Below are 25,054 nucleotides of genomic sequence, written 5' to 3' on the forward strand. Positions count from 1 at the left end.
AGTCAGCTCCAATGCCTTCTCATCAGGGAAAAAAAACGGTGATTTTAGCACTTAGCATCATTAGTGCACACCTAGATACTGTCAACCTATAAATCACACATTGTTGTCTATTAGAGTTGTGGGCCATGAGTGCACAATTTAAGCATTCCCAGCAGGCATGGATTTAATGGGTTTATTATTAATATCACACATTATTTCAGTTTGTTAGTGAGATGATGGAAAGTTGATCAAATCATTTATAATGCTTAAACTGTACTTCAAAAGAATACTTCACCTTGCCTCTCTCACATTGGCTCAGTGGTTAGCACCGCTGCCTCACAGCACCAGGGTCCCAGGTTCAATTCCAGCCTCAGGCGCCTGACTTTGCGGAGTTTGCACATTATTCCTGCGTCTGCGTGGGGGTGCTCCGGTTTCCTCCCACAGTCCAAAGCTGTGCAGATCAGGTGAATTGGCCATGTTAAATTGCCCATAGTGTTAGGTGTATTAGTCAGAGGGGAAATGGGCCAGTGTGGACTGGTTGGGCTGAAGGGCCTGTTTCCACACTGTAGAGAATCCAATCTAATGGAAGGGATACAGAAATGAGATTATTCTGGCCCAAATTAGAGCCTTTATCTGCAAGTCTACTGATTGGCACCAATTCCGGTCATGGAAAAGTTTACAATATGCCAAACAGAGGAGACTTAATTAAGCTGGAAACAGAGCAAAGAATCAAGGATCAGATTTCTAACACAAACCATGATGTATTTGTGTTCCAGGTCGTGAAAGATTTGAACCAAGAAAATGCGAGGAGTTTGGGTCTGGATATGTAACCAATCAAAGACCAGTTTTATGCTACTCATCATCTTTAGACAGATTAGACAATCCAATTCTCGGGTAAGAGGGATTTTCTCAGAATGGCTAATTGGAAAACCTGTCAGGACACTACAGTTCGCTTCAATCAAAGGGGACAGATATAGACGGGACAATACAATCTCTGTTTTCTCTTTAGCTTGTTTTCTCTGCTCAGATCATGTTGCAAAAAGTGAGAGTGTGTTCGTAAGGGAAATGGGCTCGATGGGATGGGGGTGGATGTTTTTGTGGATGTTTTTGTGGGATAACTTCACATAAGTTGAATGAGGTAAGACTCTTGATTGCCCCTGTGCCTCTGACACTTGATTAGTTCTCCAAGCCAGATTTTAGGCAACTCGGAACCAAGTTCCAAACTAAGTATGGGAGCGTATCTTGGAGGCCATTGAAGGATGCACGCAGTTTAATTTTTGTAAAGTTTGGTTTATAGTAACTAAATAAATTAGTGGCTATCTTGTCTTCTTTTAAGTGATGTGACCGTTCCTATTTATCACAAAATTTGCATAATTACATGAATAATGTGACATAAGACACACCTTTCTATATGTAGTAATCTTTAATTTCTTCTGAATTGTTTTTAGCAGTAGATTCCTCCGTCTACATTTAGAATAGAAATTATCAATGCAAACTTGTTTTTCACATATAATCCTGTGGTTGGTTCATAGAATTACCATGTGACCAGTTAACTTGGGCTATTTTCATGATAAATTTGAAGTTAGAAAATTATAACATAATTATATAACAAGAATAAAAGGTGCCATATGTTAGCTATAGGCAAGAGATAGGGTTTACATGCATTTAGAGAGGCAAGGACTGATTATGGATAGCCGGAATGGTTTTGTGGTAGGAAATCGTCTCTCACAAACTTGATTGAAGATTTGGAGAACATAACCAAAAAGATCTGAGGGCAGCATGGCAGATGTTGTCTACATGGGCTTTAGTAAAACCTTTGACAAAGTTCTGCATGGTAGACTGATTAGTAAAGTTAGAGCACATGAGATTCAGGGAGAGCTTGCCAACAAACCATAAAATTGGCTTGACTCTAGGAGACAAAAAGTGATGATGGAGGGTTGGTTTTTGGACTAGAGTCCTGTGACCAGCAGTGTTTCGTAGGCATCTGTGTTGAGTCCACAGTTATTTGTCATTTACATAAACAATTTGGATGAGCATTTAGGAGGCATGGTTCGTAATTTTATGCATGACACCAACATTTGTGGTATAATGGACAGTGAAGAAAGTTATTTAAGATTATAAAGGGATCTTGATCAATTGGTCCAATGGTTGAGGAGTGGCAGATTGTATTTAATTTGAAGAAATGAGAGGTATTACATTTTGGTAAGATTAACAAGAGCAGGACTTATACAGTTAATGGTGGAGCCCTGGGTAGTGTTGTCGAACAGAGAGATCTATGGGCTCAGATACATAGTTCTTTGAAAGTTACGTCACAGATTGGTATGGTGGTTAAGATGGCGTTTGGCATCCTTGCCTTCATTGGTCTGTGCATTGTGTATAGGAGTTGGGATGTTATGTTGAGCTTGAACAGGACATTGGTGATGCCACTTTTTGAGTACTGTATACAGTTCTGGTCGTTCTGATATAGGAAGGATATAATTAAATGTAGAGGGTTCAGAAAAGATTTACAAGGATGTTGCAAGGACTGGAGGGTTTGAGTTATAAGGACAGGCTGGACAGGCTGGGACTTTTTTCACTGGAGCGTATGAGGTTGAGGGTGACCTTACAGATATTTATAAAATCATGAGATGGATGGTTAAGCTGAATAGCAGGCTGGGGGAGTCCAAAACTAGAGGGAATAATTTTAAGATAAGAGGAAAAAAACTTAAAAGGGACCTGAGGGGCAACCTTTTCATTCAGAGTGTGGTTCGCAGGTGGAATGAACTGCCAGAGGAAGTCATTGTTGCAGTGACAGTTACAACATTTAAAATACGTTTGGACAAGTACATGAATAGGAAAGATTTAGAGGGATATGGGCCAAATGCAGCCAAGTGGGCCGAGTCTAGTTTGGGAAATTTGATCTGAAGGGTCTGTTACTGTGCTGTGTGACTCTTTGACTCAGAGGGTTTTATTAGAACAATTTGCTCAACTAGCTCTAGCATCTGTATTCAAAATTAGAAATCTGAAACTAGACGTAATGCAATTAATTGCCCTGTGATTGATTAATACTCCAGAGATTTTTTTTATTTAGAGCTCTGCATGGCATAGTAATGCTGTATGCCTGAAATACACAGAAAATTTCTGCTGTCCAGTATATGAATTGGACAAATTGCAGCAAATCCTTCAGATGATATTTTGCATTCCTTTACAATATAACTACAGTCCTCACTATCTCCTATCCACTCAGACCAGGGCAGATGAATTGAATGTGTGCATCATTTCCAGAGAGAAATAAAGGGCCATATAAGTAATGTCTAATTGTACGCCCACCTCAGTGTGTTGGTTTGGTAGCGTTTCAGGACTTTGAGTTCATTGAAATTTTAATTATTCCCAATGAGAGTGATGTTGGACAATATATTTTATAATGCACAATCTTGAGTTCAGCCATGTCTAACAGAATGGGGAGCTTAATGCTGGACATTAACATCAGCATTCAATAAAAAGCAAGAAACAACAACATTGGACTGCATCTTGCCAGAATTAGCTAAATGTAATTTCGGTCAAGTTTCATGGAGGTGAGTTTAATGATACCATCATCCCAAACTCTAGCTGGATTCACCCACTCACTGTAGACAGACATGCTCACCACTACCAGGATATCCTGGGGTCTATATGTCTGTGCCTTATGTAAAGGCTGTTGCCCACTTGGTCAGGAGCTGGCAGTCCAGAGCTACCCTGCATGGTTGAGGATAATTACCCTGAGCATGGCAGACAAGGTGGAATTGGTGCACCAATTTGTGGACAGAGATTTGGGGGTCCTGATGGATGGAGTGATGCATGGGACAGACGTCCATTTCCTCAAGGAGTGGTAGAGGAGGGCATGGCACCAGTCCCTGCCAGCCTGGTCCAAGGTTGCCATCTGAGTTGGTGCTTTCTGTACAGTCAAGACAAATGCTCATCATTGCTGAAAGAGAGTTATAGAGTCTTAGAGTCATATAGCATGGAAACAGACCTTTGGTCCAAACAGTCCTTGCTGAACACAATCCCAAACTAAACTAGTCCCATCTGCCTGATCCTGGCCCATATCCCTCCAAAACTTTCCTATTCATGTAGGTAAAAACAATGACTGCAGATGCTGGAAACCAGATTCTGGATTAAAGTGGTGCTAGAAAAGCACAGCAGTTCAGGCAGCATCCGAGGAGCAGGAAAATCAGTGCCTTTTAAATGTTGTAATTGTATCCGCATCCACCACTTCCTCAGCAAGTTCATTCCACACGCGATCCACCCTCTGTGTAAAAAAAAAAATGACCTCATGTCTTTTTTAAGTCTCTCTCCTCTCAGCTTAAAAATGTACCCCCTGGTCTTAAAATTCCCCATCTTGGGAAAAAGACAACTATCATCAACTCTATCGCTACCTCTCATTATTTTATCAGGTCAATGATTTTCTCTGCACTCTTGGGATTATTGCCATCATCTTTTCTCTGCTACCACATCCGTTGCCCACCAAGAGTCATGCTGTACCACTGCTACTGTTGCTTGCAACATCTTCCCTCATACACTTTCAGGTCTGCAATAGACCTTAGTGCCAAGAGTGCAGGTCCTATGGGCATAAACATAAGCAACATAACTGCTGCTCCCACACATCCCTGATTTCCAGCTACAGTCATATACTGGCCTGTCAATTAATGCTAGCAGAGTGAGCTTGGAGGTCAACTAGGTGAGTTCAAGGATGGATGTGTTGTATGGGCAGGGCCAGCTCCCTGCACTGCATCATCATTCTTTTGAATTGTGGGAAATGACAGTGCTTACCCCTTGGTCTGGTAAAGCAGAGGAAAACCACTTCCTGGTCCAATTAGAAGAGTTTCTTGTAGTTAATAAGATATAGTTTATTGCCTTTTAGAAAATCGTAACAGGTAACATTGATATGATAAACATTGATACAGAGACTTTGAGGACGAGCAGATATTAGTTCTCACTCCTTCGAGATCCTAAGCTGTTCTGCCCACAAATTCCAATGACATCATCCTAGTGGGTGGTGTTTATGTCACTCCTCAATATTAACCCTTTTAGATTCACATACAATACCAAGTTGCTATGGCGGGATGTTTAAAGGATGAAGGCTGAGTCAGTCTTCACAAACTGTGGACTTAGATAAGAAGGCCGAAGGGAACAGAAAGTCAAGAAGTGAAGGCAAGCTGCGGTTGAAAGGGACAGCCATGATCTCTCTCATCTCATTGTACCTGAGTGAGCATCAGCCACTGGAAGCTGAGGAGTAAAGCTCAAGAGATTGTAGAGAGTCAAACTTAACTGTACTTCATTAGCAATGGCTGATGAAATTAGACCAGGAAGTGGGTTTCCTCGGAGAAGCGTGTACGAAAACTCAACAATTTAGTAATAAACCCTCCTTCAGGTTCTCAGTGCACAGTAAGAGGAATATTTCCTGTGGGATGGCCAGGAAGAACAGCTCACTTGATCCAGAAATGCCATATGATGGTGGCAGGCATAATCAGTGTCCAAGGTGTGATGGCACATTATGGGGAATGTAAAAAAGAGTGCAAAGACAGTGTAGGAGAATATAAATAGGTTAGTGGAGGGGCACAGATTTGATTGGTGAAGTTCAGTAGAGACTAATATGTAGTGTTACTATTTAATAACAAGGAAATGTTTCCTCAAAGATAATATGAATCTCTTGCTCTCTTCATTCTGTTAAGAACGTTCCTATTACCAACACATGTACCTTTAACTCAGTTGCACAACAGACTCCCCAAGCAGTCCTGTTTGATGATTATAATGTATGGTGTGTAATTTCTATGTACTTTAATATCTTTAATTTTAGATTTTAGGTTTAGTGTTTAGATTTTAAACTAATGGCATGTGGGTATTCAAATATCTATGGGGGGGGGGGGGATGTTAAATGAGTAATTTGTCAGTATGTCTGGAACCATTTTTAAAAACAAATACTGGCATGAGTGGTATCCTTGGGGTGATAATGGAAATTTGTTTACATTGGAGAAGTTTTATGAGCAGACAGAGTAAACATTATCTTGTGTTAAGGTTAGATTACTTACAGTGTGGAAACAGGCTCTTCGACCTAACAAGTCCACACTCACCCACCGAAGCGCAACCCACCCAATACCCATTCCCCTCCACCTAACGCTACGGGCAATTCACCTAACCTACACATTTCTGGACTGTGGGAGGAAACCCACACAGACACGGGGAGAATGTGAAAACTCCACACAGACAGTCACCTGAGGCAGGAATTGAACCTGGGTCTCTGGTGCTGTGAGGTAGCATTGCTAACCACTGTGCCACCGTGCCGCTTAGAAGGATTTTCTGTTCTTGTTTTGCTTGGGGCAAAGCTTTTGGATTTAGTTTATAGACATCCTGGTTTAAGTTAGATGTATGAAACAGCTTCTCCTAGAGAAAGAAATTAGTTTAGACTAGTTAAGAAATAGGTTAGCTTAGTTTAATGGTTTTAGTTGAAAGTATCAAAGAAAAGTCTTTGGGTAGAAGTCTTTGGGGGAATTATTCAAAGCTCAATTGTGTGGCTGATCAAGAAGGAGACTACCATACTGTCAATACTGGGCATTAGAGGAAACAGCTAAGTTTAATCTACAAATGTGATAAATAAACAATCTAGTGCTTGCTGTGGCATTTTGATAATGTTGGAATAGTTGAGATTATATTTTTACTGTTTCAAACACATTGTGTTATATTTAAATCACTTGGTCATTCTAATTTATCTTTATTTTGTTTGTGTAATAAACTCCTATTTTATTGTTTAAACAGAATCTGCAGTATTTATTTCAGTGAAAGCCCAATTCATAAATTTATAAAATGATATGATCTACCAAGCCAGACTTCAATCTGGGATCTAACTTGTTCCATAATAACATCAGATAGGATTACAACAAATTAGCTGTTTTGCTTAATTAATGGTATAGAACATAGAACATTACAGCGCAGTACAGGCCCTTCAGCCCTCGATGTTGCGCTGACCTGTGGAACCAATCTGGAGCCTATCTATCCTACCCTATTCCATTTTCATCCATATGTTTATCCAATGACCATTTAAATGCCCTTATAGTTGGCAAGTCTACTACTGTTGTAGGTATGCCGTTCCATGCCCCTACTACTTTCTGAATAAAGAAACTACCTCTGACATCTATCACCCCTCAATTTAAAGCTATCTCCGCTCGTGCTAGCCATCACCATCTGAGGAAAAAGGCTCTCACTGTCCACCCTATCTAACCCTCTGATTATCTTTATATATCTCAATTAAATCACCTCTCAAACTTTTTCTCTCTAAGAAAAACAGCCTCAGGTCCTTCAGCCTTTCCTCATAAGACCTTCCCTCCAGACCAGGCAACATCCTAGTAAACTTCCTCTGAACCCTTTCCAAAGCTTCCACATCCTTCCTATAATGTTGTGACAAGAACTGTACCCAATACTCCAAGTGCAGCCTTACCAGAGTTTCGTACAGCTGCAGCATGACATCATGGATCCGAAACTCGATCCCTCTACAAATAAAAGCTAACGCACCGTATGCCTTCTTAACATCACTGTCAACCTGGGTGGCAACTTTCAGGGATCTATGTACATGGACACCGAGATCTCTCTGAGATCTCCCTGTTCATCTATCCTACCAAGAATCTTACCATTAGATCAGTACTCTTTATTCCTGTTGCTCCTTCCAAATTGTGTATTTATTTGTCTGTGACAGACATAGTGCTACTAAATAAATGGCCGCCTCATAATTCACAACGGGTGTTTATTAAACTGAGGTAGTGTATGTCACTTCTGCAAATAATGTCACAATTTCTCCGGCATTTTCACAGTGATAGTCTCTTGGCCAGTGCTCACATCTTGCTCTGAACTTGTTTCACTTTTCCTCTTTTACAAAATATCAGAAGATTGTCCAAATAAAGAAGCAGTTTGTAAATTTGTTTTATGTCTAGAGATGATTAATTTCCTATCTGCAAAGCTGGGAAAAGAGATAGATTCCTGTGATCGATATTCCTTCCAAACTACATAGTTGTGCAGCCATGCAGCAGTGCTGAGCTGAGAGTGCAAGGGACAAACAGGCTGCTGACATGAAGTGACCCCTTTAAGATGTGGGGTTGTGGGGACATCTTAAAGAGACTGGAAAAGCAAACCACATGCTGTGAAGAAAAATGAAAGTGACCATTATTTTTGATGTTGATACCACTTTTCCTTTGTTTCTTTGAAGATGATTTCTAATCACCCTGTTCAGGGGTGTCATTACACACCTCTGAATCAGGCAGGAGTTGCATTCGGACATTGAGGAATGACACTACTACTGTGCCATAAGAGCCCTATGCATTCCTCATTCCTTAGGGTTTGTGCAAGGGATGTGAGTGTCCCTGGTAAAGCCAGAATTTGTTGACCATCCCTGACTAAAACTGGAAATTGAAGGAAATAAACAGTAGTACAAAGGATAAGTAAGTTTCCTCTGGCATACTTTGTTTTTTTTTGGATTTCCACATGGCCTGAACACGAGTCAACAGATAGTGGAGACAACTGATATTACTTCATCCCCAGTACACAGACATACCTAAGAATGGGCTTCAACACCATTCTGGAAGTCAGAAGAAGGCGAATATCAATTGTTGTATGCATTTGTCTTTCTTGCAAGCATCAAGGAAGAAAGTCTTCAGATTGTTGTTTGGAGTAGGGGTCAAGTGGTGAGAGGGAGTGAGTGAAAGGTGGGGATGAAGGGCAGGTTGCTGAGAGGGGGAGTTACTGGTGGGGCTGTGATGGGAACCATGTGGAAAGGATGAAAATCAGTGACTCTGTTCCAAAACCCACATGAAAACAAGTCTCGTGCAATACTGAACCATAAAAATCTGGAACGTCTTAGGTTACATTACAAAACCCACATAAGAGCAAAGAGTAGGAGTGAGCCATCAGTCCAATCAGCCCAATCCCTCTTTTAATAAGATTGTGGAGATCTTAATGTAATCTACATTGCTGCCTATCCCTGATGAACTTTCACCCCCTTGTTTACCAAGAATGTATCCACCTCTGCCTTAAATATAATCACAGACTCTGCTTCCACTATCTTTTCATGAAGAGAGTTCCAAAGACTCTCAATCCTCTCTCTCACTGACTTGTGCAGCAAACCAGTTTTTGGCAGAATGTCTTGCCCTCAGTGCCACTCTCGCTGAGTGGAGTTGGGTGTACTGTAGGAAATACAGGAGGGCCTGGGGAGATAAAGAATTCCCTCTCCAGCCCCTGCTTCTAAATATAATTCCCATGCTGTTCAAAGTGCATTTATGTCGGGAATAGATGACAATAAGATTGGGTTTCAGTAGTGAATAGTTACAAATAACTGGAATGACCAACTCCCTTCAGAAGATGGAGGAGTGATATGAAAAGATGGAGATGAAAACTCATTATATTTAATATAAATCTTTGCATTTTTACCTTTAGGCAGCTTTTACGAGATAACTATAATTCAATAACCAAGAAGGACTTTGTGAAGTATGCTCGCCCGAATGGCAAAGAAGACTTTCCTCACAAGTTGCATTCTATTGGCAGTGGATTTATGCGGAAGAAGCCACTGAACTTTCCATACCTCAAAGATGTAAGAAAATAGTTAAGAGGATTAAAGTTATGAGCTATGGAGCCTGGTTTTATAATGGATTAAGCTGTGCCCTTTTATTCAGGAAGCCTGAGTTCAAATGCGGTGAAATTCACAGACAGAAGTTGTAATGTAAAATTCATTAACAGAAGTAAATAATCCCAATCTAGCATGAAATTTTTGACATTTCAGGATTGTTTACAAACTGAAAATGGCCACTGTGGGGAATAAAAGCAAGTGACACTGGGACATAAGAAGCTCCTTGCTGAAGTTTGGAGCTGATGTACATTGCTGTTGTGAGGAAGAATTCCACTCTGCATTTAGTACATTAAACCTGACCTGGAGTTGGTTGGCATCAAAACTGAACCCATTTATATGGATTCAGTTAAATTATTCAGAGTAAGTTTGAAAGAAAGCAAGGACATCAGTGTAAGGACATAAATGGAGAACTAGGATGGATGCTTCCAACTGCTTCCTTTTGCAGAGACACTTTGCACAGTTTGTGTTATTGTCATTCTCGCATTGTGAGAATCAAAGGAAATTTTCAGTAAGATAATGGCTGATCCATTTGTGGCTTGAGCTTCACTTTCCTGTCTGATCTACAACCCTTGACTCCCTTGGGGACAGTACCTGTTTTACTAGATATATTCAATGCTTGCGGCACCACTTTATATTTGTAGCAAATAATTCTAAAGTGCAACTAATTTTTGAGAGAAGCAATTCCTCCTCATTTCTGTCCCAAATGGGAGACCACTTATTTTTAAATTATGTCCCTAGTATAGATTCCTGATTCTACCCAAGGAAACATGCCTTCTCAGAACCTAACCAGTCAGGGCCATTCACAATCTTATATGCTTCTATAAGATCACCTCTCATTCTTCTAAGTGCCACTAAGTACTAAGGCTCACCCTTTCAACCTTTTCTTATTCACCTGCTTTGTGAACCTTCTCTGAACTGCTTCCAATATAACAAGATCAAACTGTACACAGCACTCAAGGTCTCATCAGTTCCTTATTCAGATGTATCAAAGCTTCCCCACTTTTATACTACATCAATAATCCATTTGCCTCCCTAATTGTGAATGTGCACTTCTTGTGATTCATGTGCATGAACATTTGGATCCCTTGGTACTGCAGTCTTTCACCATTTAAAGAATATCTTGCTTTAATTATTCTTTCCACAAAATTGGTCAACCTCTCATTTTCTCACATAATGCAGGAAATATGAACCTGCATTCCAAGATCTCTTTGTTCAGCAATACAATTAAGTGTATAAGTCCTGTTAAGATTTGCTTTCCCAAAATGCAGCACCTTGCATTTATCTAAATTAAACTCCATCTGGCACTTCTCAGCCCATTGGCCCATCTGATCAAGATCCCATTGTAATCTGAGGTAACCTTCTTCACTATCCACTACACCTCCAATTTTGGTGTCATCTGCAAACTTACTAACTATACCTCCCATGTTCACATCCAAATATTTTATATACATGATGAAAAGTAATGGACCCAGCACCGATTCTTGTGGCACTCCATTGGTCACAGGCCTCCAATCGAAAAACAACCCTCCACCATCACCCTCTGTCTTCTACCTTTGAGCCAGTTCTGTATCCAAATGGCTAGTACTCCTGTATTAAGCCTCACTAAAGTCCATATAGATTACATCCACTGCTGCTCTGCCCTCATCAATCTTCTTTATTACTTCAAGAAACTCAATCAAGTTTGTGAGACATAATTTCCCATGCACAAAGCCATGTTGACTGTACCTAATCAGTCTTTGCCTTTCCAAATACGTGCAAAATCTGTCCCTCAGGATTCTGACTTGCCCACTACTGACACCAGGCTTACTGGTCTATAGTTCCCTGGCTTGTCCTTACCACCTTTCTTAAATAGTGGTACATTGTTAGCCAACCTCCAGTCTTCCAGCACCTCACCTGTGACTATCGATGATAACAAACATCTCAGCAAGTGGCCCAACAATAACTTCCCTAGCTTCCCACAGAGTTCTGGAGTACACCTGATCAGGTCCTGGGGATTTATCTACCTTTATGCATTTCAAGACATCCAGCATCTCCTCCTCTGTAATATGGATAGTTTTCAATGTGTCACAATCCATGTCCCGACATTCTTTATCTTCCATGACCTTATCCACAGTAAGCACTGATGCAAAATGCTTGAATACAGAATTTCTGATTCAATCTAACCATTGCACTGCAAGATCTCGGAAGAACACTAAATGGGGTTATTAACAGAGAGGAAACAAATGATTGTTTGCTCATTCTAAATTATGCTTTCCAATAGAGTTCATTACTTATTTAACGTTTTTGTAGAGTAGAAAGCTTATAATTTCAGACACCTCCTCCAATATATTCCTTACTATTTTATGCCAATTCATCCTGCAATCAATGATTTAGGTTTCAGATATCATAAGTTGGAAGCTGGACATAACAACAGGTTTGTGCTAAGCTGGAATCATTTTATAGGTCAGCAATAATCAATTGTCATACAGCTAGATTCACCCACAAAGGAAAGTGGGTCAAAAATTTTAGTTGCAAACTGTAACTTATACTGATACACTTGGAGGGTGTCTATGTATGGTTAGTGTAATGATTGTAACAAAGTCAGCCAAGTGGGCCTCATACCATGGGTTCCCTTAATTGGACTGTTAATCTGGGTCAATCAGGGTGTTTTGGCTGACAGATGAAAAGCAGCCTTGTCAGAGGTCCTGTTCAGTGTGAGAGTTGGCTCTGAGCGAGCTGGATCAGTGACAAGGACTATGCACGGGTTAGTAAAGAGTGACTCGATGACGGGATACCTGCCTCTGTGGAGTTATTTCAGTCAGCGTTACAGCACCAGTAAAATTGTATAAGTGCTTCGCACAAATCAGCTGTATAAGAGCAACAGGTTGACAGGCATTGCTTTGCAGAATGCACTTGTTTTAAATGCTACAGGAGATGGTCTTAACCTGGCAGCTTCAGCAATTTTTTGCATCTTCCCAGACCTTTTGAGTGTTGCACACAATGTGTCGCTGGCTGCCTTGCAGGAGATATGCTCTTGATATCCTCCAGGAAGGGTTCCTTCACGTGGTGAACAGAGCAACATTCTTGCAGCCATCTCATGTAGAGCATATTCAATGCACAGCCTATCAAATAGGATATTTGCTCACAACACACTTCATCACTTGTCTGTAGCTTTTCTGTTTTCTACCTTCATACTTGTTTTGGTTGTCATTGGTTTTGACAGTCATTTTCTTACCTCAGATTGTTTTTGGAAAGGCAGAAAGATAATTTTTACATATGCACTCCCTTTTTAATAGGTGAACCATCTTTGCATCCATAATGTATGTACTAATAATCTGTCATACATCTCCTTTACATTTTAATAGCAGTCCTAGTAGAGCTGTTGACATGTAATTTCTCACCATACCAACTTCCAAGTACAAGGTTTCATACATACTGGAGGAATGTGGAGTTAGACTGACCTTGAAAACATAGTAATTGTTGAACATACCTTGTGTATGTGAAATCAAATTTGCGACCTTCTCCTACAATCTGCAGTTGCATTGCAAAACTGCTCTCTGAGTTTCGACACCACCATGTAAGGAACACTAAAGCTAAACAGAATATCATTTTGATGGCTGCACATGTTAATACATTGCTGGCTGAACACATTGAAGTGCAATACATGTATCCACAGTGATTAAAAGATTTGCTCAGATTTTTCTGCTGGAAGTGAGTCTCAGGAAGGCTCATAGATGGTTTTCTTGTATTATTGAGCCTTTCATTTCTTGCCTTCTAAAGAGTTCACGCTTTAAGACTAGTAAGAGCTTAGGGGCATACAGCAGAGACCGTCAGCATAAAGGCACCCACAGGCTGCAAATCCTTTGATATGACATTCTGTGATAGGTTTGCCGCACTTTGCTCAATTAATCTCTGCAAGTAGAATTTATTAACTTCATAAGGAAAAATAACAGTCAAGAAAATTCAAATTATTCCATTTAATCTAGTTATCATCTGTGTTAGAGGGAAAAACTGACTAAAGTTCTTTGATTTAAATTCAGCCTTTCTCATATTCACTCCAAACATATGCATCAAATAACTGTAATCAATAGAGAGAAGGAAAGAATAGTATAACCATGGGAATATGCATCATCTAAGGATTTTTTTCAAGGTTCTTACTAGAAAGTGAGAGCACTTGTTTAAATTGTTTAAATTTCATCTGCGCTTCCATTCCCTAGTTAATGAAACAATCTCGGAATGATAGAAAAAAGATGCCTAATGATGTATTTGTCTTGGATACTATCTTAATCCAATTGATTCCTAACATTATACTTCAGTTGAGACATCCTAGGATTTGTGATAGCTATATCACATTGGTGATGAGATATCTTCAATATAAGGATAGGCTATAGAAGTGGAAATACTTACACTGGAGAAAAAAAATCATCCATGGTTTAATCTTACTAAAGTATTTTGTATTTCATCATACAAAGTCACAAGTTGTAAAATAGAAGCTAGAATGCAAGAATAGAGACATACTGCTGAGACTGTATTTCTGACCAGATATTCCAAATCTGGTCAAGACCACATTTGGGATATTGTGAGCAGTATTGGGCACCATATCCAAGGGACGATATGCTGGCCTTGGAGGAGGTTTACAAGAATGATTCTGGGGATCTGTACTTGATGGAATTTAGAAGGATGAGGGATGATCTCTTTAAAACTTATAAAACACTGAGAGGTCTTGATGTGGAGAAGATTAGATTAGATTACTTACAGTGTGGAAACAGGCCCTTCGGCCCAACAAGTCCACACCGACCCGCCGAAGCGCAACCCACCCATACCCCACATTTACCCTTACCTAACACTACGGGCAATTTAGCATGGCCAATTCGCCTGACCTGCACATCTTTGGACTGTGGGAGGAAACCGGAGCACCCGGAGGAAACCCACACAGACACGGGGAGAATGTGCAAACTCCACACAATCAGTCGCCTGAGGCGGGAATTGAACCCGGGTTTCTGGTGCTGTGAGGCAGCAGTGCTAACCACTGTGCCACCGTGCCGCCCCGGTACGGCCCCTAGTAGGGGAGACTAGGACCTGAGAACCTTAGGCCTTAGGTTGAAGGGATGACTCTTTAGAACTGAGACGAAGAGGAATTTCTTTAGTCAGAGGGTGGTGAATCTGTGGAACCAGTGCCGCAGAAAGCTGTGGAGGCCAAGTCATTGAGTATATTTAAGAGAGGGATAGATAGGTTCTTGATTCGTAAGGGGATTGAGGGTTATGGGGAGAAGGCAGGAGAAGAGGGTGAATTTGACAAACGTACCAGCCATGATTGAATGGTAGAGCTGACTCATTGGACTGAACAGCCTAATTCTGCTCCTATATGTGATGGTCTTATGTTCTTATAATAATGGAGAAATATGGGTTGAAATTGAGTAGAAGCAAAGTAACAAAGTCAAGGTAAGGATTTAACTACATTAGACTGACAGTACTGAACAGACTCTGCAGGTACAGGTCAGGATGTTTAACTGAAAATAAAGGATGTTGGCGATGAAAAGCTGAAATAATGCATCGAATTTTGATTCTTTGGAACTGGCAGAAAATAAAAGCAGAAATTAATGGAAATGATCAGGAGTTACGGTTACATCAGTGGAGACAGATAAGGGTAACTAGTCAGGTCCATGACCTTTGCCGGAAGTTAACTTTCTCCACAGAAAAACTGCCTGACCTGCTAAACATTTCCAACTTTTTTTTTGTTTTTATTTCAGATTTTCATTATGCCTTTGGGAGTGGCTGGTTCAATCAGAAGACCTCTTCTGGTCCTACACATTCCTATGATTTTATGTTCCTGATCAAATCACACAGAACAAATGCATACAAGACTTGATGCATGTGCATTTAATTGAAGCATTGTATTATGGGGTTGATCAGTATGACGTTTTTTTCAAATTTAAACCTGCTAGGGAGAAAGTTTATAACTAAAAATTATTCATAATGGTCTTCATCTCTTGGGCTAATCTAGACAATTGACTAAATTGTAAGCTATTGTGAATAAATGAGCTCAAATTAAGTCAAATATTTAACACATTTTCATCATGCAGATGAAAGAAACCCATATTGACACAAGGGACCATGGACCATCTTCTATCACAGGGATTGAACCTAAACACATACCCTTACTTCATCAAATTCAACCACGGGACCCAGCGATGCAAGAGAATGGAGGTTATGTAAGTACAATAAGTCATTGGTGGATGACTGATACTATTTATTGAATTCAGATGATTTCTTTCCTGATTATTTTCCAAATATCTCTCAGACTAGGTGCATCATCACTTGTTGTTCAATCACACAACTTTTTTAAAATTATGAATGGCGAAATCTGGAATGGTTAGGTCATGTGGGTGTGCTTCATTTTCTTACCCATATCTCCAGAGTAGCTCTTGTGCCTACCCTCTTCAACCTATCAGTTAAAATCTGGGGAAATGGTTCATTTAGTAGCATCACTTCTGGCACTTGTACATTGATTTGCCTCAATTCCCTCGGACAGGCTGGATTGTGGGCCAATACCTGTGCAGTATATGGGCCATTATTTATTCACTGATATCAATAAAGAATACCGTACAGACCTTGTAGATAGCAGCTCAGACTACTGCTTGCCCTTGGGGAGAACAATTCCCTCGACTATTCATTTTTAACATTTCTGCATCAATGTAGAATGGATCGACCATGGGTTGCAGGATATTATTTTATAATATTTTCATGAACTTAATTGACACACAATGCAACAGCTTTTACTAGAAAGGAAGTAGCAACTGTTCATAGCATGTTTTCTAGTGAGTAGAACTGATGACAAAGAATTAACCAAGTTCACTGGGAGAAAAAGAATCATGGAGCCACACAGCATAACAACAGGCCATTCAGCCCACCATGTCTAAGCCAACCAGCAAACATCAAACTATACTAATCCCATTTACCTGCACTTGGTCCATAGCCTACTCTGCCCTGGCATTTAAAGTGCTCATCCAGATGCTTGTTAAATGTTGTGAGAGGACCTGCCTCCACTACCCTCTCAGGAGCATAATCCATTTGTTCACCAACTTCTGCAAGAATTTTTTTTATTTTCACATCTCTTCTAAATCACTTACTCCTCACCTTAAACTCATGCCCACTGGCCTCAGATATGTCTGTCATGGGGAAGAGATTCTCATGCCTTACTCTGCCTTTGCCTCTCATAATTTTGAACACCTCAAGTAGATCCCCCCCTCAGCCTCCTCTGCTCAAAGGAAACCAAACCCAGCCCCCCTCACAACTGAGACTTTTCATCCTGGGTAACATCCTGGCAAATCTCCTCTACACTCTCTCCAGTGCAATCACGTCCTCTGATAGTGAGGTTACCAAAACTGCAAACAGTATTCCATCTGTGGCCTAACCAATGTCTTATATATACTGTCCAGACATCACATGTTTTTCTCCTGAAAACCCTTCAGGCTTTAAATGGTATTCTTTTAGATCTGCTGTTGAATCATCATCCATTATACGGGTTGATTTAAACACCAAAGAATGTCTCATCAATTTCAGGCATTGCTTCACTATCTCTGCAACTGTCAGTATTGTTTCTTATCATTTGCTTCGATTTCATAGATTATAAATGCTGTCTTCAGTTTTGCTCAGACATATGGTTCTCTTTCCAAATGTTCTGGAGAATAAGCAAAACTATTTTGTAACTTGATTTTGGTCAAGCTAACAGCTCTGTGATCTTTTATCAAGGAACCAAAGGTTTCAAATTTATCTCCTTTTAAAGAAGTTACTGAAAATTCACAAGAAAATTTCAGACGTCTTCAGCTCACCGAGATTCCGTAATCTGTGCAAGAGCTTAGGGCTAGAAATTCAACTTTAGTTGACTTTGACATCTATGAAATTCTCTATCAATTCCTAATTATTTATTTCTTCTCTGAAGGCAGTGATTCATACAATAACATGTCACATAATAACAGTTCAGTTCCATAGGTACCATCAGTACTTCAGTACTGTATCTCAATGATTCTTTCCACTTTGCAGACCTGGGCAGTGAACACTGGGAATCTGTTCAATGATGGATGTATCATAGCTAAGATTTATTTTGGCTTCATCCTTCATCTCATGTTTGTGCTGTTTCTCGAAAAGGTCACTGGTTACTAATGAAAAGAGAAAACCTTTTATTTCAGAAACACTAATTGTTACACTCTCAGTGATGCTCTGGCTGAGACCAGTATACACAACTTAAACTGAAGTTGGAATAATTTTTGAACTTGTCTTGATGTCACCTTACTACATGGTACATACTCCCATTAAAATAATCAGTAAACTAGAACTCCAATCAATTTGTGTACCTTATAATTTTTTGTCAAATAGTTAAGTATTGAGAGTATTTTGTGGTGTGTGGCATAATACCCTCCTCTTTTATTTTGTGGTATGTGATAATGTATCTCACACTTAAAAAAAAATTATTGAGAAAAGATTTTAAATTTTTCCAAAATTTCAAAATCACTACAAAACAGTATAACAATCTTCCAATATAGCAATAATAACAGTAAACAAGCTATTACCCTACTCCACAAACCACTGAGGAGAGAGAAGAAAAAGCAACCTACAAAAACTACAATTCAATAAATAACTAAAGAAAAACTAAATTAAACCAAGTTGAACCAAGGTAAAGCAAATTACATTAAGTTATTGCAATCAGTGCAATCCCACCAAAGCTCCCCACCTTGGAGCATCAGTTGGCAAACCCATATTTGTTTGGAAATCTTCCTCCCTGAGGCCCCCGGACTGCCAGACACAGTCTTCATGACGACACAAAGACCCTGACCAATATAGCCAACAAGTCTGCATTTATATAATTCAGAAAGGGCTGCCACATCCTATAAAACAGTTGCATTTTCTGGTGCACCATACTCGTAAGGAAGTCCAGGGGTATGTGCTCCATAACTAATCTACGCCACCTGAGAGTCCTGGGGGATTCTCCGACACCCAGCTCATCAGAATGTTCTTCCTCGCACAGAATGAAAGAATATTAAACAGTCTTTTCCCATGTGCGTCCGAAGAGGAGAGATTTGGCAAATCCCAGAGGGGGGCCACGGGATCCACCGTTACCTCAGATCCCAAGACCCCTTCCAAAACACTTGATATAGCACCCCAATACCTATGAAGCTTTGGCAATGACCACAAGCAATGGTAAGAGTACCAACATCTGTTTTACATTTGGGGACACTTCAGTCTTAAATTTCACAAGCAGCTCTGGTGCCAACTGAGCCCTATGGAGTAAGGCCTTCAGTTGCATAGCCTGCATCCTATTGCAAATCAAAATCTTCCTTACTTTCTCCCAAACATCCTACCATGTCTCTGATGAGATCTCTACCCCCAATTCCCGAATCCAGATTCCGTATAGCCATTCAATGTCCTTCGAGACATTACCTCCTAACAAATGATAGGAGGTAATGTCTCTCCACATCCGACTTATGGACTAACCATCAATGTAGTCTTTTTCTGTATAAAGCCCCTAATCTGAAAATAACGAAAGAGGTCCCTCTTAGAACATTTCTTGCTGAGCTGCTTGAAAGACATCATGACCTCCCCGTCAAATAAATCTCCCAAACAGGAGACTCCTCTGGACTCCCAGAGCCTAAAGCCAGAGTCCATCGGCCCTGGCCGGAATCTTAACATTCCTGGTATGGGAGTGAAAGGGGGAATTTTTTGTAAATTGCCCTCATCTTATCACATCATTCTCCATGCTTTAACTGTGTTAAGGACAATTGGATTTCTGCAATGGTCCATAACAATCTTCATCGTGTCCATAAACAGCAAATTAACGAGGGGGCATTTTGCCTGCGAGGCCTCGATGTCCAGCCAGATTGACCATGGGTCCTGGCAAGCCCAATCAGCCACATAGGATAGTAGGGAACTCAGTTGATATTTCTTAAAATCAAGGAAATACACACCTCCCAGATCCTGCAGAAGCTGCAACTTGGCCAGCTTAATAAGCGGCCGCCTATGATGCCAGATGAAAGATCCGAGCCAACTGTTAAGCCTCCGGAGCGCTTGTCTGGGCAGCATCAAAGGGAGCATTCACGTGGGATATAATAAGCAGGGAAGAACACTCATTTTAACCAGAGCTATTCCAACCAACCAGGATATTGGAAGATCCTCCCAGCGCTGAAGGTCCTGTTTTATCTTCTCTAACAACTGAAAAACGTTAGCTTGATGTAATTGTGCAAAGGCCGGGGTGGTAAAAATACCGAAATACAGGAAACTCCCTGTGATCACTGGAAAGGGAAATGGGTTCCACGCTCAAGATCAGATATTTTAATAAGACCCCCCACAGGCATGGCCTCCGACTTCATGAAATTGATTTTATACCCAGAGAATAAACCAAATAGATTACTCACTTGTATTAAACAGGGCACAGATATCATTGGATCAGTTAAAAAGAGAAGAATGTCATCTGCATAAAGGGTGATCTTATGCCTGCCTGATCCTACCTCCGGGGCAGTTATATTGGGGTCTCTCCGAATGGCCTCTGCCAGCAGCTCAATCACCAACGTAAATAGTAGTGGTGAGAGAGGGCACCCTTGTCACTGCCTCTACTGATACTAAAATTGTCAGACCTTATACCATTAGTGAGAACTGCTGCTTTAGGGTCACTATATAACACTGCCACCCACTTGGCAAAAACTCATCCAAGACCAAACCACTCCAGTATGTAAAAGATGTATGGTCAGTCCACCCAGTCAAATGCTTTCTCTGCATCCAGGGATAATACCAAGCCTGGAATCGACCCTTACTGGTATACCTGAACCATGTTTAATACTCTTCTAATATTATTAGTAGACCTACGACCCTTAATAAAAACCTGTCTGGTCCTCCTTTACAATGAAGGGCAAAACCCTCTCCAACCTCAATGCCAGAATTTTTGACAGAATTTTAAAATCCACGTTCAATAATAATATGGGCCTGTATGAAGTGCAATCCCTTGGGGCTTTACCTTTCTTGAGAATAAGAGAAATATCTGCTTCTCTCAGAGAGGATGGGAGGCAGTCCTGATTGTGTGAGTAATTGTACATATCCAACAGTGGCCCGGCCAGCGTGTTTATAAACTTCTTGTAAAACTCACTTTGAAATCTGTCTGGATTGGACGCTTTACCACACTGGAGCTGCCTCACTGCTTTCTATATCTCTTGGATTGTCAGAGGGGCATTCAAAAGAGATGCCTGCTCTGAAGTTACACCTGGAAGGTCCAGGGTTTTTAAAAAGGTCTCCAGCTTCGCCAATCTGTTCTCACAGCCCTCCGACCGGGTACAGCTCAGAATAGAACTTCCTAAATGCTGCATTAATCTTTTTGGCGTCGCATGTGAGAGTACTAGCACTCTCTCTAATGGATGCGATAGATTAGGGGGCACTCTTCTTTCTGACCAGGTTCGCTAGATATCTACCTGGTTTATCACCACACTCTAATAACATCTCTTTCGCAAAGGAGATTTCCCTCTTTGCTGTCTGGGTGAGCACAGCAATCAAAGTAACCCAAGGGCTAATCCGCTACAACTTGGTTACCGACGGTCTGTCAAAGTATACTGTCTCAGCTGCCTTCAGCCAGGCCTTGAGCATATGCTCTGCTCTCCCTTCTGCCACTTCCATTTTGCCGAGTAAGAAATAATCAAATCCCTTGCATAGGCCTTGGCAGTCTCCCAGAGCACTGATGGATTACTGGCCATACCTAAATTAATATACCAAAATATTTTAACTTCCCGTGAAAAGTACTCAATAAACTTGCTATCCTTCAGCACCAATGCTGCGAGCCTGTCCCATTACCTTCAGTCTTAACCTCCATGTACACTGCCGCATGATCAGAAATGGCTATGTTCCCAATTCTGCAAGACAGCACCGAATTCAAAAAGGTCAATGGGGCAAAAAAATGTCAATCCTGGTACAGAACTTATGTGGGTTAGAGAAAAAGGTGAAGTCCCTACCCTCAGGGTGAAGACGTCTCCACACATCCACCAACCCTAGCTCCCTGTACAGGTCCACCAACTGCTTGGATTGCGGAGACATACCCGCAAGGCCCCTAGGCATCATGTCCACTCGGGGTCAACAAGACGATTAAAGTTTTCACCTATTATTGTATGACGCACCCCAAGAGTCATCAACATGGAAAGCGTATCTGTTAAAGATATGAGGGGGTGTGCCTGGGGGCAATATACATTCAAAATCCCATACTCCTGTCCAGGTATTAAATCTTTAAGAATCATAAACCGCCCATATTGGTCTAACACTTGAAATGGGAGATTCTTCTGGATGAGTATAGCAATTCCTCTACTTTTGAGTTAAAGGATGAGAAAAACACCCATCCGAACCCTGCCTGCTGTAACTTCAAGTGCTCCTTATCGGCTAGATGTGTTCCTTGCAACAAGGCTACATCGACCCTCTCTTTTCTAAGGCTTGAAAGTATCTTTTTTCTCTTAATTGGTGAATGAATCCCCTTAACATTCCAGGTGCACCATTTATAAGAACGGTTAGTCATGATCGTCCGAAACAGTCCGAGACCCCCTGGGAGGAAGAACCCCACTCATAGCGTGCTGAGTGAAAATAGCAAACAGTTCGCATCAACTTGAAAATACAACTGCCAAAACCAGCAAATCAAAACCTCTAACCACTACTTCTACAACAAACCAACATATAACACAAATGAATGGAGACTTTCCCCCTTGCCCACAGGGGACGCTCAGCTCCCCCCACTAACCCCTCCATGACTCCTTCTAGCACCCCAGCCCCAGACAAGACAAAGTAAGAAAAAGTTACATGCATCTTATAACAAGAAAATTAAAAGTGGGCACTCAGCCTGTCCCATCCATACTTTAACCCTAGGCACACTGGTAAAAAAAAAACCCCTGCCTCCCCCAACTGCCCCCACCCCATCCCATTCTAAGAGAAAGAAACAAAAAGGAAATTATGTGAAAAAAAACAAAGGATAATGGGAGGGGAGAGAGAAGGGAGAAGAGAGAGAAAAAGAAAAAACAATTAAGACCTCCATATATTAAAAAGAAAATCCGACATGCAGGTAAATCAGGCAAGTAAACTACAGAGAAAAACAAAATAAACATTATTGTTCAGTCAGCCAGTCTATTTTAAAGTATCCAGGAAGTCCTTTGCCTTTTCCAGTGAGTCAAAATTAAACACCGACCCTCTGTGGCTGAAACGTAATATCCTGGATATCTTACGGAGTACTGGGTATTCAAATCCCTCAGCCACCTTCTTACCTCATTGAAAGCCTTCCTTTTGCAGATCACGGCTGCAGAAAAGTTTTGAAAAAGCATAATTCGTGATCCTTTGTATATCAGAGCCTGTGGATCCTTCCCCAGTGTTCTTGAGGCTTCCAGCAGCATTTGCTTATCTCTCTAGTGCTGGGGTTGCACTAGGACCGGACAGGAACGCTGGTTCAATCCAGGCTTGCACACTACGACCCGGTGGGCCCACTCGATTCGCACCCGGCCTGCCTCAACCTCCAGCTTCAAAGACTCCAGGAGCCATTGCTCTGAAAAACTGACAAGCTGGCCTTCCTCCTCCTGTTCCGGCAGCCTGTCTTAGCGGATGTTTTTCCGATGGCCTCGATTTTCTAGGTTGTTGGCCTGCTCTACCAAAGCCTGTACCCAACCTGCTGAGGATTCTGCCATGGTTTCAGGGGCCATGGTCCGCTGCTCCACCTCCACGACAAGCTGCCCGAGACGCTGGATCTCCTGGTCATGCTTCTGCAGCATGGCCGAGATCGGTTCCAGCCTAGTCCGGGTCTCTTCCATGGCTGAATTAATCTCCTCTCAGAGTTTCACAAACTCCAAGACCAGGCTCTGCTCCACAGGGAAGTCCCCGGGAGCACTCATGGAGACCGACGCCACGGCTGTGGGTGTGTCCGTTGCTGCAGGGGGGGGTGCCCTGCTTATGGCGATCCTCATGGTCCTTTTCTTTTAGTCATTTTTCTAATTCCCTTAAACTGACACATGGCAATTCTGGAGGTCAAAAGCTATTAATTTCTACCACTTTGAGTAATAAAGTGAGGGTGAGTGCACCACTTTGGGTTCTGGTGCAGAGCTCAGCAGGGCAGACCTACCGTATCGCCGCCATCTTGAATTCCCCAATGTATCTCACACTTAAATATAGAACAGCTATAGATTGGCATAATTTCTGTTGGTGCTGTTCTTCATTTTTTTTAAACAATTGATCTATAGTTAATTTGTGGTTTTCCATATGTAAACAAATTAGACACATGACACTAAGAATTTCTGTTTGATATGGCTGGAAAAAATTCAAAGTTAGTAACAAGTGACAAAAGAAAACATTGAGTTGTATAAGGTCTGATGGAAAAGGAGAGCTGTTGCTCTTGCCTGATCTGGCTTAATTGTGACACTAGCCACATAGTAGTATAATTGATTCAAGACCTCTGAAGTTGCTCTGCAAGCTGCTCAGTTCAAGAAGACATCCCACTAACAACAGCTTAAAGAGATATGCAATGAATGTTGCAGAGACATCCCAATCCAAAGAATGTGGTACGATAATAATCGCAGAAAAGCTAAAAGTACCTCCTGTACATCACCTGTACCACATGAGCATGTTTGCTTTGCTAGACTCCACTAATAGATCAGGCTGGCTGGTTAATCATCAACACAACCTGGAGGGCTAAGGATCTTCTTTGCTTTGATCACTTTCTTGAAACTGTCACATACTATCACCTTGGTTTCAATCTTCCAAGATAATGGATAATTCTCTCAGTTTACTATTTGGTAATGTATGGAATGAAGGAATATCAGGTCTTTCAAATAATTGTCCATCCTTCAACTTTCTTCTCTGATTTTCTCTTTCTGTGTTGTGGTTCTGTAGTTGCTGCAGACAAGATCCTTAGGGTTATTGGCAGGTGGCTTTACCATATCTGATCCAATAGTAATATTCATATTACCATCATTCCTGATGATGACGAACCCAGTAGCCACAGCTGAAATATGCCAACAGCATAGATTGGAGATTGAACTGTCATACCTGGTAGCATGCTAGAAATAAAGGCCCATTATTTCCAGAGTCAGTACAAAATTTAAAGATTTTATCAAAGGACACAAATTCCCATATTTTCCTGACTTTCAGACCAAAGTTGACACAAAGCATGGACCAGGTGCTTCACAAAAATGACTATTTATTGCAAAAATGGATTCTGGCTACAGCTAAACAAGTACAAACGATTGACATATATCTCCACCAGGTAAAAACAATGACTGCAGATGCTGGAAATCAGATTCTGGATTAGTGGTGCTGGAAGAGCACAGCAGTTCAGGCAGCATCTGAGAAGCAGTAAAATCGATATTTCGGGCAAAAGCCCTTCATCAGGAATAAAGGCAGAGAGCCTGAAGGGTAGAGAGATAAGCTAGAGGAGGGTGGGGGTGGGGAGAAAGTAGCATAGAGTACAATAGGTGT

At 41.1% G+C, this 25,054-nt stretch overlaps 1 protein-coding gene across 3 annotated transcripts in view; it reads left to right on the forward strand.

Moving 5' to 3' along the window:
- Positions 1-25,054, forward strand: part of ppp1r32 (protein phosphatase 1, regulatory subunit 32) — a 151,918-nt gene that overhangs the window by 25,766 nt on the left and 101,098 nt on the right. For 2 of the 3 annotated variants that reach the window (XM_043705996.1, XM_043705995.1), the window contains exons 3-5: positions 756-873; positions 9,415-9,568; positions 15,667-15,795. In XM_043705996.1, the coding sequence (XP_043561931.1) occupies positions 756-873; positions 9,415-9,568; positions 15,667-15,795 (401 nt within the window). The remainder of the gene's footprint in view (positions 1-755; positions 874-9,414; positions 9,569-15,666; positions 15,796-25,054) is intronic. The other variant, XM_043705998.1, reaches the window with a different exon arrangement.

Source organism: Chiloscyllium plagiosum, chromosome 16 (genome assembly GCF_004010195.1).
Source record: "Chiloscyllium plagiosum isolate BGI_BamShark_2017 chromosome 16, ASM401019v2, whole genome shotgun sequence".
Classification (NCBI taxonomy): Eukaryota; Metazoa; Chordata; class Chondrichthyes; order Orectolobiformes; family Hemiscylliidae; genus Chiloscyllium; species Chiloscyllium plagiosum.